General features: G+C 45.7%; 1 protein-coding gene across 3 annotated transcripts in view; it reads right to left on the bottom strand.

Annotated features, from left to right (window-relative positions):
* The window catches only part of SRGAP2 (SLIT-ROBO Rho GTPase activating protein 2), a 229223-nt gene that overhangs the window by 132005 nt on the left and 84194 nt on the right, over positions 1-13024 (bottom strand). For all 3 annotated transcript variants that reach the window (XM_004685564.2, XM_012726849.1, XM_012726850.1), the window contains exon 3: positions 8938-9130. In XM_004685564.2, coding sequence (XP_004685621.1) covers positions 8938-9130 — 193 coding nt within the window. The remainder of the gene's footprint in view (positions 1-8937; positions 9131-13024) is intronic.

The raw sequence follows: 13024 nt of genomic DNA, 5'->3' as shown, positions 1-13024 counted from the left end.
AACAAGTGAAATGCTGCTCCCGGGAAGTAAGGATTCTCCCTCCTGGCAGCTTCATGCTTCTTTCTACCTCCCTTCTCACAGTCATCCCAAATTCAAAGACCTTTCCAGCCGTCCATGTTTTCCGAAGCACAATCACAGTTCTCTCATTCATGTGGCCAGCTGAATGCTTTTCACCCTGGTGCCCTCCTGCAAGGCTGATGAACAGCTCTGAACTCCACTTCAGAGAAATCCATCAGCAATAGGTGAAGTAACTACAGAAACTGCACATTCAACTACTGGGCCCAAGGCCAAGAACATGGACTACAAGAATTCCTTTTTAATTAATTGTGTACCCAACCTCCCACTGAAAGGGGGTGGCAGGTTGAATGCCTACCGGATTCCTAAGATACCTAGGCCCCATCCTCCTTTCACCTCTCTTCCAATAACATAATAACTAGTCAAATAAGGTTTACTTTCATGTGTATCTCCTATTTAAGCTGTAAATTTAATGTTAGGAGATGAGGATATCATCTTGATATTCCCAGTATCTAGCTCAATGCCTAGTACAAAAGTAGGTCCCTAAAAGGTGCACTGGTTGAAAGCACAAATGTCTTTTAAATCCTTTTTCCTTCTCTGAATTCAACAGACAACACAAAAGATGTTTTCCCTCCTACATCCCTCACAATGAAAATCAGAAACACTTCCACAGCCTCAACTCCACTTCTCTATTAAGCCTAAATGACTATTGATCTGACTTTAGTTCTGATCAGAGCCCATATTTTTAGTCCTGAATATAGATATTCATTTCTATACATTGCTAAAAAATCCAGCTAGTCTTGACTAGCCTTCCTGTATCTTAAACTTAATAACCATAAATCAAATTTCTCATATTCTAGACCTTCAAAAGCAATTCCTCTTAATTTCTAAATTTCTGGTAAAGGCACCCAAGTCCAAAAGATACTTTATAATCTTCCTTTTAGGTGCTTCCATGTTCCCTTGAAACCCAAATCCCAGGCCCTCCCTGGTGGCACAAGGGGTTAAGTCTCAGCACTGTGAAGCTGTCTGCAGTCATTACCCCATGAGTTTGATCCCCAGCCAGAGAGTTGACCCACAAGGCCCAGCAGACCTCTCCTGACCAGCCTGTTGCTCCCCTCAGCAGTGCCTTTCAGTCAATCTGCCTGTTCTGCTCCTTACTCTATGTCTGGTGAATCCTCTCACCCTGCCCCCAACTCCTCTGGCTTGTACCCCACTTCTTTTCAGCATAAAAAATAGTATTTTAAAAATGATTTATTTATTTATGCATACAGAACTGGGGTATAAGCCAGAGGTGCAGGGGTGGTGAAAAGATTCACCAGAGACAAGTGAGGAGCAGAACAGGCAGATCAATGAAGTATACTGCTGAGGGGAGCAGGGGGCTGGTCAGGAGAGATATGCCGGGACACAAGGATCAACTCCAGGGCGGGGGATCAAACTTGCACTGAGGCAGCTGCGGCCAGCTTGCATTGCTGAACCCATTGCACCACCAGGAAGGGCCAACAAATAAAATCTTAAAAAAAAAAAAGGAAATAAGCCCAAATTGCTTAAGTCAGCCAATTCTGGTAGATTCTTCCTGCCCCAGGTGCTGCCCATCTGTCTCTGGAATGTAAGTTCCATGAGTGCAGAAAGCAGTCTACTGTGGCAACTGGTTTCACTGTCTCAAGGTTCTTGTCACTCAGCAAACCATCACCATGGAACTCTGCTTTCATACCTCAGTTTGGAACTAAGGTGCTCAAAGCTCGGGCATTAATTTGTTCAGTGGTTTCCATTGTCTAGTGCACGGAGCAAATCTTTCTGTTGAGAGTCAAGACCTCCTGTGATATGCTTCCACCTGCCACTGTCCCACCCTTCCATACACACTGGTTATTTCAGCCAAACCAGTCTAGTCATTTGCATCCTAAAGTGTTTTGGGTCCAAGCCCATCTTCTCCCTGGACGTTTCCTGTCCATATGAACTGTGCATCAACCCTTCTGCAGTACCCACTTGGCACGACAGACATATGCCTTACAGTGCCACACATGAAAAGCCGTGTGCTTGTCTTCAGATATAATTTATCCCTGACTAGATTATAAACTCGTGGAAAAGAATGTCTTAAGATCTTTCTCTCCTAAGAATCTAGACCAATGTCTTAAGTATGTTCAGCCTTAAGTATGTTCAACAAATATTTGTTATTAAGGAGAATGAAGAAGTGTAAGAGGGACAAAAAGATATTAACTATGGGATATAAGACAACAGAAGGTGTCCGTAAGGAACACGGCAGGATAGCAAGTAAGAGCAGTCCTCTAACCACCCAACAGGAAAAAAAAGCTACCTGAAACAATAGAAAGAAATGAGTTATTAAAAGCGGATCATAACCAAGTGAGCTTGACTGAAAGGTAATTTGCAGCAAGTCTATGTAGAACAAAACAGTCAATGCATTATCAATTAGAGTCCTGCTGGGCAATATTAACACAGATCCCACTTGAAAGACAATCAAAGGCTTAGCAACAAAGAGAAATACATTTATACTCTTCAAGGAGCCAAAGAAAATGCAAGAACATCTCTAGGAAGTCCTGCTACCCTCACATAGTATTTATCTCTGCTCCCAATCAAGGCAGGCAGAATGAATGTCAGGCATTAACAGGGTCCTCTCACAAAGGAAAGGACTAGAGGAAGACCTATTACCTATATAAAGCAGAGAAGATAGAATCAAATCATTGTTGTTCTCTTATTGCAGCATCTCTCACCATTTTGCAAGGGAGGATGAGACATGGCATGGCACGGCAGCATTAGGTCAGCCTCTGCAACACTGTGTGGGCTGGAAAGAAGCCACCTGCCCGGAGCACAGGGCAGGAGAGGGCTCAAGGTAAGCAGCAGGAAAGCAGAACAGGACGCAGAGCCCAAGAGAAGCAGGCTAGCGGTTGCCAGGGTGAAAAATTGCCCAAAAGATAAGAAAAGCCATTCAGCAAGGTTTGTCCCTAAATGCAAACACTTGAAACAGAGCAAAATACCTAACCAAACCCAGTAGGAGAGGCTGCCAGCGGGGTGAGAAACTGGCCTGGAAAAGGGGTGGGATGGACTCATGTAATGAACTTGGGCCTGGCCAACCACCTAATCCCAAATTGAATAGTTTCCATGTCCCTGAGAGGTGTCTGTCCAGAGCTGCCGCTGGCAGCTGATCTCTTGGCAGCAAAGGGAGACAAATTCATGGCATTGCTAGGCTAACAGCTGCTGCAGCTCCGGGGGAGGTGACGAGTGCCCGCTGAGATGCGCTGGGCAGAGGGAACTATTCTAGGGAGAGTCCTAGAGTCAGCAAAATCCAGGCTCCTGTCACCAGCTGAACGGAAACACAGCACCACTGCCGCCCCAGAGACCCAGGAGCCCGCGGCCCTCTTCTCTACCAGCTTCTGAGTTCGACTGCCTGTCCTCACACCTGGCCCTCCCTTCCTATTTCCAAGGCATGACTTCAGTTTCAGTCCACATTCACCTTTGTGCACTATCATACCTTCTTCGGGGCTCTTCCTTCCAGTCTGTGTTCCAAATGATTTCATGCGTTGTTGCGACCATCACCTTTCAGGGCACGGCCATAATTATTTTCCACCCCACCCCGGGCTTACAGAATGTAGCCCTGGCATCCCCAGACCACTGTAATCTGATCTCTTTTCCAGGTTGATTTCCCGATCATATTTATTACTCCTGCTCTTCAGCAAAAAAGACTGTCCAGAGCATCCTTGGTTTTCCCATCTGTCTTTTCCAACATGGTCTCTGCCTCAAACACTTCCTTTCTACAGTTTCTGCATTGTCCATATTTAATTAAGTTTATGGAACCAATACCTAGCATTGGCGCTTTTATTCCTCCATTTCCCATCCTTTCAGTTTCACCCCAAAAAGGCCTCCCCAACACAAGGGAAGAAGTCTCTGGATGCTCGTGGCACCTGGGGTGGGTGGGAGGCCATGGTGTTTCATTCAGCTGCCCTCTCACACACGGTACAGTCTGCAGGGCTGCTAACTGACCTCTACCAGGTCTCCCTTGCTTCCACAAGACATTTTACCTTCTGGTCACCCAGAAAATATTAACTACACTTCTCACTGCTGTATGCCTGTATGACAAAGTTTTGGCTCATCAGATGTGAGTTCGAAAGATGTATGTACCACTTCAAGACTGTACTTTTACAGAGCAAAGATGTTCCTGCCCCTTGCCCTGTGGCCTTTCCCACTAGCCAGGACAGAAACCCAGTGGCGACTCTTGGGTCACACAGACAATGGCAGCACTGAGGGGTGAAATAAGGGGCCTGGCACAGCGCTAGATGGCTACACCCAGAAGGTCACACTAGAGAGAAATCAGCCTCTACTCTGTGTAAGCTATATAATTTGAAGTCTGTGAGAGCAGCCAAACTTATATCCTAACCAAAACAGACCTGCCTAAAGAGCCTTTCCTGTGCCCAAAATGTAGATTTTGCAGCTGCTAAAAACTGTTTCAAGCTTGACTTGGTGCTGCTTCTCAGCACTGCTCAATTTCAGCTGCACGGATGCTTATGAGGCCCAAATCCGAGTATTTGGTTCCCATTTGCAATACAGAAATGAGTAGGAAGTGGAATGAGGGAGCTGCTGGGGCTAGTGTTGCACTGAGAAGCAGAGGGCTCACCATTGTATTCGTGGTAGAGATCATCAGTTATGTCTACTTTTCAGGAGCTTATTGGGCTGTGCAGGCAGATGGTGAGTTTAATTGTGACGAAAAGAGGAAAATTAAAGACAAGAGACACAGAGCTAAAACAAAGTCAGGTGATGTCTAACTCAGAAGGTACATGTACTTGTAGTAACAGAAACTACTTCTCCATGCAACAGTGTAGTTATAGTCAACCCTTTGACTTCCTGTGCATTTTAGAATAAACTCTGCATGAAAGTAGAATGTGGCCTGGACTTCCTTCCTGGGCACCTTACAATCTTGCCTGCAATAAGGATACTGGTGTGTTTGCTTCACATTCTCTCCTATCATGCTGTGCTGTAGTTAACTGCCACAATGTGGCCATTTTTTACTTAGAGCAAAACAGCAGTTTCCTATGTTTTAATCAACTGAAAGCTCTTGGGTTTGGGCTGCATTTCAGCCTTCTCTGCATGTCTTATCTGCCTTGTGTTAGGGGGAGTATCAGAAAGAAATGGCTGGGGTTAACTTTATAGATATTCTATATAAAAGATTTCTAGTTCCAACAGACATCACTATTCTCTCTTACGCCGTCACTTATTCAACTGCTTACAGAAAAATCTTTCCCTCTCTCTTTCCTTTATTTCTTCTCTCTCTCTTTCTCACTCCCTTCTCCACTTCTCTCTTCTGATGACTTTTCTTTCTAGTAGTGACTTTCATTTTTCCCTAACACTGGGTTTTGGATCTAACTCTGGTCTTCTCTTCTCTTCCACAAATTCATCTACTTTCACACCTTCCACAGTCATTTTTATGCTGAAAGTTCTCTTTCTGCCCAGCTGTACCTCGGTACACTATCTCTACTCGGAGGCCTCACAGTCTCTTGCTGCCCTCAGATCAAGAGGCTTAAGTAGGCTGGTCACTCAAGACAGATCTTCCTTCCTCATGACCACCTCTCCTCTAGGCCCCAGAAGGAGGTTATCTGCCACCTCTGACCATTGTGGTTCTTTACTTGGCTACCCAGTCCTTGCTTTTGAACAGGCCTCTTGAATACAATCCTTCCCCTCTATTCTTTTTTGCTAACACATTGTATAATGATGACCCCACAATACCTCCATCTTGATTTCTCTTGAGAAAAATTAATTGCTCAACATTTTCCTTATGTCTCTCTTCCCACATGAGACCCAAAGGGCTCCTTCCCGCAGCACTGCACCAAATGTGAACAACTCTGCCAAAGACCTATCATCTGGTGTCTACTCATCTAACTTTACTTTTGAAAATATCTGTGTTCTCACACCATTTTGCTCATAACTCTACTGAAGTTCAGCATACTATATTGTTTACATCTCTCTCTTCCCTGCTAGTCAAGAGCTCCGGAATAGCACAGAGCACAACATCCAGTAGGTACTTAAAAGGGGATTGTTGAGGGCCCTACTTGGTGGCAGAATGAGTTAAAGTGCAGCGCGAGTTCAATTCCCCACCAGGGAACTGACCCACGTGGCGTAGCAGACCTTTCCTGTTCCACTGCTGCTCCCCTCAGCAGTGTGTTTTAGTACACCTGCCTGTTCTGCTCCCCACTCTGTGTCTGATGTATTCTCTCACCCACCACACCTCTCACCTGTACCCCAGTTCTTGTATGCATAAAAATAAATAAATCTTTAGAAAAGGGGGTCGGGGGATGTTGACTATGTATATTTTTATTCAGGCTAAGATCAGACAGGAAGGTATTAAAGTAAGCCGGCATAAATGGAAGGCAAAGGACTGGGGCAGGCCCCCTCTTCCAAGTGCTCGTAGCACCTTATACTTGGTTCCTGAGTATTTGCTTGTGTCCTCACCCCAAAGGTGACACCATGGAAGAGGCGGTGCTCATTCCCTGCTATGTCCCAAGGCACTATGACTGCCCTCAAGGAGTTCAGGGAACGTGTGAAAGATATTTGTTGAAAGAATGAAGGAATGCTCTTTTTTAATGAAGATTAAACTATGAATTAAATTAGAATGATGGTTACTAAGGATCCTTCACCAGCCCTCTGCCCCTCCCCAGCAAGCATTTCGGCTTCTTCTCACCTAGGGGTCTCCCCTATACAGATCTACCTATAAAATCTAACCCAATTCCTACTTACCTCATGAAAACATGTCTATTTCAGATGCTTTATCTATCTTTGATGACTTATCTCTGAACTCTTACCACATGTATTGGCTACATAAAACCAATACTCTCTTACTGAGACCATTATTGCTTTATCCTCTAATTGTTTCCTGTACTAAAGAGATTTTTCTTCCCAACTAGATATAGTCCCTTAGGGATACAAAAACAAACAAACAAACAAACAAACAAACAAAAAAAACAACCTTTCTTAAGTCTTTCAATACAGATGACTTCAAGATTAGCATATCTGTATCTTAATTTGTAGTAAGTATGTCCTTTCGCTGAGAATATTATAAAGTACTAAAAATCAAATGGTATTTTAAACTTAGGAGGAGCTTGCCAGCAGATAAATCCAAATTTGAGTCGTTTTTCTAAAGCAAATGATTCCTCCCTCAAATCTTCATTTATCACATACTAAAATAACATCCTATTATCTCCAGATTGCTTATCATAAAAAGAACAGAATTTGGTAAAGATAAGGGACTCTGAGGACAAAACATCTGGAGGAAATGCTTGTTCTGGTTTATATTGAGAGTGTCATATGTTCTCAATCTTAACCTTCATATTCATTGCTCAGAGTTGGCTTGTAAAGGATAATTTGTGTCCTAAAATATTAGGCAAAAAAACAAAAGCTGAAAATAAGGGGAAATAATATATGCTTAGCACTGAGTCTTACATTCATCCATTCATCTATTCACCCAACAATATATCATCCAACTATATACCACACACTATGCTAGGCACTGTGGGAGGCTCAAGGATGAATCAATCTCCCTACAGGAAGATCATCTAAGGCAAGCAGTGCTGAAGGCCTAATAAAAGAATACATAAAATGCTGTAAGAAATCAGAATAGGAAGAACATTCTTTTGGGGAGGGGAGTGTGGCTCAGATAAGTTTGGAACAGGGAGAATCTGAGATGGGTCTTAAAAATGGGTATCTCTTAAGCATGTAGAGTAATGAGGATATAAACTCCAATAATAGGTGAACAAAGGCTGTGGGAGTGAACACTCTGTTTCCCTAAGGCATCGTGGAGCAGAACCAGGAAGTAAGGTTGAAAAGCTATTCAGAGGGACTTGAAGACAAGCCAGGGGGTGTCCACCTTTGTGGACAGAGCAGCATTTCTCCAACTTTAATGTGTACACACAACACCTGGGGCAAACCAGTGGCCCCGGGGTGGGAACTGAGATGTTGTAGCTCTACTAAGCCAGATGCTGCTGATATTGGGAGGCCACACCTTAAATATTGAAAGCAGAGACACTGGGAAGCCGCTGCACTGACACCCTGCCTGGTCCCCAGCGCGTTCCACAGAGACTGAACTGCACATGTTGGATGAGGCAGGTTGGAATGGGAGTAGACTGTGATTCACAGCTGTGCTGGTTTGTTACAATCATCTGAGACGTTTATACCATCCTATTTCTCAGACCCTATTCTTGGGAGTGTCTGGTTTAATTGGTCTGGAGTGGGGCCCAGATTTTAGCATTCTTAAGAAGTTCTCCAGGGATTTCTAATGTGCAACCTCTACTACAGATGAAATGTAGCATGCAATCCTTCAGGCAACGATGAGCTACTCTAGGGCAATGGCAGTGAAAACAGAGTCAAGGAGTCATTTGCAAAATATACTGTAAATGCATTAGAAAGACCTTAGCAGCTGCCTGGCCAGAGGTTCAGATGCATGGCTACAACTCATTGATATTTTCTGGTTAATGAGGTTTGGTGAAATGGTTAAGAGCACAGATGCCAGAGCTCTACCACCTGGGTTTGATTCCAACTCCGTTATATAGTTACGCGTGTGTGTATTCTTAGGCAAGCTCCTGAACTTGTGACTAATTTTCTTCATCACTAGATTAGAGGTTTCAATAATAACAATCAACAGAGTTGCAGAGATTGAGTTCACGTGTGTGTAAAGTCCTTCAAACCACGTGTGGCACACAGGAAGAAAGCTATGAAAATCTATTAGCATGGTTCAACCCTTCTGACCTTTCCAGGACGTAAAACTGATCTGGAAAAGGAAAAATCCTTGAAGTTCTCAGCCCTCAGCCAATTTGAAATTTCTGGTTTACCTATTTCATGAATCCAACTGGTCGACATAGCACTCCCACCATGCACCATCCCATACCCCACCCCCAAATTCTCTCAGAACAGCAGCTAGAGCCCTACTTGAATTGCTGGTCCTTGGTGCTGCGTGTCTTGGCCAGAAAGCGCTCCGCCAGCTTCTCCAGGTTGCGGGAGTAGTCCATCTCAATCTCGGCCTTCTTCCGGAAGAAGTCCTGGAGGTCCTGCAGCAGCTGCACCCGGAGCTCACACTGCTGGTCCAGGCATTTCATCTGCTCTGTGAGCTGAGCGCGGATCTCTGCAACAAAACAAAGGACAGTCTGACGGACAGCCCGAAGATAAAACCCAACATGCCGTTTTCTTCCATTTAATTATTCCCCGACCTCTGGGGATTTAAAGTCTTTAACTAAAAACAGAACCCCCCAAGCCTAACCCTGTCGTATGGAAGGAGGCAAAACTCCACCAACTCCTGTCAGACCATCAAGGAATATCTGAAGCAGGAACCTGCTGGATCACTTAGAGAAACTGTTTGTCAGACTCAGTATTATTCAGAGCCGCCACTTATTAATCAATTTACTGTTTTTCCTGGCAGTGCCAGAGTCTGGACTCTCTTCTGGCAGAGAACCTAATGAATTCTGTCCCACCATCTTTTGAGGCATCCCCACATAAAAGTCGCGCTATGAGTGGTAGAGATCCAAATCTAGGCTGCTTTAGAGTGCAAGCTCTTACTTTTTATGCTTTTCCCATCATTTTCAGTATTTTCACAATGTAGGGTGAAGTTCGGGATTTTTAAAAAGGCTTATTTATTTATGCAAACAAGAACTGGGGTACAGGCCAGAGATGGGGGAGTGAGAGGATTCACTGGAGATACAGTAAGGAGCAGAACAGGCACACTGACTCAAGTATACTGCTGAGGGGAGCAGTGGATGAGACAGGAGCGGTCTGCTGAACCATGTGGGTCAGCTCCCTGGCTGGGGATCGAACTCATGCCGCAGTGGCTGGCAACAGTTTCATAGTTTTGAATTGGACCCCTGCACCACCAGGGAGGCCCAAAGGTCAGGATATTTTAAAGGAGATACCAAGGACCCTAACTATGGTTGAACAGTGGCAACCAGGAATGGAATGTGCAGCAGAACTTCTAAGTGACATCATTCACTGCCAGCAGATTCTCTAGTTTACAACATCACAACATAAATCAGTCTCTGAAAAGTACATTGCTTCACCAGCAAATTCATTCACATCTCTATTGCTTTAATCTTCCTAAAACTCAGTCTCTGAGTTAGAGGCATTTCTGGTTAAGTCCTAGAGTGGCAGATGTATGATGATCCCAGTCCTCACACTGGGCTGGCAAGGCCCTTGTCTCTGTAGTGAAAGCAATGGTCATTCCAGGTGTGGCCAGATCGGCCTCAAATGTGAAACCACTCTTGTTACTGACCAGACTCCTGGCACCCACAGGAAACAGTCTGCCAAGGTCAGGCTGCTTTTCGGCTCAGAAAAGGCTTGCGGTCCCCTTCTGAGTGAGAACAGTCACTTCTTTCATCCCTTTCCCTACAATTCTGCGCTGTTCCAAGGTGTGTGTATTAGGACATGACAGTGGGCCCTCTCAGGTGGCACAATGGGTTAAAGTGCAGCACCATGATGCTCTCTGCAGCCACTGCAGCATGAGTTTGATCCCTGGCCAGGGAGGTGACCCACATGGTGTGGTAGACCTCTCCTGACTAGTCCGCTGCTCCCCTCAGCAGTATATTTCAGTGAATCTGCTTGTTCTGCTCTTCGCTGTCTCTCACCCACCGCACCTCTGGCCTGTACCCCAGTTCTTATATGCATAAATAAATAAATCTTAACAAAAAAAAAAAAAAAGGCCCTCCCTGCTGGTGCTGTGGGTTAAAGTGCAGTATTGCAAGCTAGACACAGCCACTTCACCGTGTGAGTTCAATCCCCAGGCCCAGCATTTGGCATGGTAGACCTCTTATGACCTGCCCACTGCTCCCTTCAGCAGTGTACTTTGCCAGTCTTCCTGTTCTGCTCCCCACTGTCTCTGGTGGATCCGGTCACCACCCCTGTACCTCTGCCTGTACCCCAATTCTGTATAAAAAATAAATAAATCTGGGCCCTTCCTGGTGGCGCAGCAGGTTAAAGCACAGCACTAAGAAGCTAAAGCCACTTCAGCATGAGTTTGATCCCTGGCCCTGGAGGTGACGCACATGGTGCGGCAGACCTCTCCTCACCCGCGCGCTGCTCCCCTCAGCAGTATACTTTGTCAGCCGGCCTGTTCTGCTCCCCACTCTGTCTCTGGTGACTCATCTTACCGTCCCTGCACCTCTGGCCTGTACCCCAGCTCTGTCTGCATAAATAAATAAATCTAAAATAAAAAAAAAGATGTGTCAGTCACTCCAATCCCTGGGGGAAAAGGGGCACCTGCAATACGCCATCATGCCTCCTTAGGCATACTTCAAATTCACTCCTGACACTACAACTGGAGTCACGCTCTCTGACTTGACTGTGCAGTCATGAGCTGTGGATAAATCATAAGTAAATCTCAGATTGGGCCTGTGATGCTAAAAGATCTGCCAAACAGCCCTTTATAAACCAGTGAAGGGTGGGCCAATAAATGGTATACTTGGTTTTACCTTGGAGTAGCTGGGGGAAGGGTGAACGGGGGGTGCCCATAACTGATCCCCATCTTTATTTTTATTTGTTTTTACATCTATGAGAATATGGCACAACTCTCTGGCCTTGCATGGGTGATCTCAGGTGACCTGTAGGTGCAGTTCTTACCCTCTTTGTGCCCATGTCTCCCCCATGCCAACCACCAGTGCCAACCAGGCTTGCGGCAACCTCACCTGAACTGAAACTGAGCACTAGGAGATTGTTGCAAGCAGACAAGACGGCACAGAAAAACTCCTAGCTCATCACTCGTCAAAGCTCTCTTGTTCTGTGTTTTTTGGAATCTGATTACAAGGGTGCTGGGGGGAAGATGTGCAGAGGGCATGTCAGGTGTCTGGTTCTTGTCAGCGGTTTCTGGGACTCTTAAAGGCAACAGCCCTTGTCAACACTATTCACGGAGGCATCTACCCCCTTCTATTGATGAAAAGCTGGTAGTGTGTGGGTGAAGAGGACATGAAGACACTCATGGAGCTCACTGACAACTTGTCCCTTAGAGAAGGCCTTCAGGAGTCCCCTGCAAGTAACTCTAGAGGTAGGAGGCAGCTGCAGTATGCAAGGGGCTAGCACTTGATACGCACGTAAGGCTGCCTCATCATCTCACTAAGCCCGGGAGCAGAAAGGAACAAGCTAGAATGGATGACCTCCACCTCCCAACAAAAATAGGTGGCAAAGCAATCCCCGTAACTTCCACAGCGGTCCAGAGCTAGGCCCCTCTAGGACTGTCCTGTCCAAGGTAGGAGCACTTCAAAGGAGACCTCTTTGACAAAACCCCCAGCTCAACCCCCAGCACAAGATTCTACCCCAGCCTTTCTCAGGTGCCTGGGCGGGTGGGCTGCGCAGCACACAAGCATCCCACTCTTGGCACCTGGGGGCACACGAAACATGTGCTGCTAAACACCTCTTGCAAACCCTGGGCACACCATTACATTTAATCCTCACAGATAGTCCATGATCCCAATTATCCTTACTACGCAGAAGAGATAATTAAATAATTGACCCAAGGGTCACACAATTAGGTGCAAGGGCACTGATGCTAAATTAAAGTTAGCCTGAATTGCCAAAGAGGTTGACGGCAGGGCAGGGAAACAAAGCAAGCTGAACATGAGTTCAGCCTCTAGAGGCATCTTTGGGTCCATCCCAGTAACTAGGTGTCCCACCCAGGAACACCCCCTTTCTACCTTGGAGCTCTGGGTGATTCAGTCCCCAGAGTCAAGTGTGGACTAGCCCACTGACTTCCAATTAGCTCATGAGTCAAGAAAGGATGGGTCCTTTCTCTGCTTCCTAGAGCTACACTACAGAGTAACTTTAGAGAAAGTACTTTTCTTGTCCTTTGAGCCCAAAGGACAGAGAAAGTGATATCCCCACCCTGGCCCAGAAAAACAAGTCTGCTAATTGATCCCCCCCCCTGCCACTGTGGTTTACTTGGGCATTAGCCCTCCCCAACAAGCTGCCAGGAAGGAGAAGCCTCCCTGGCTCCCATACTCAGAGTAACCACACAGACACTGTGGGGAGACTCCAACCTCCC

The sequence above is a fragment of the Condylura cristata genome, unplaced genomic scaffold, assembly GCF_000260355.1.
Source record: "Condylura cristata isolate star-nosed mole 26May11 unplaced genomic scaffold, ConCri1.0 scaffold00018, whole genome shotgun sequence".
NCBI classification, from domain to species: Eukaryota; Metazoa; Chordata; class Mammalia; order Eulipotyphla; family Talpidae; genus Condylura; species Condylura cristata.
Note: the sequence above shows the minus strand (reverse complement) of the source record. Positions and strands in the feature narration are given on the sequence as shown.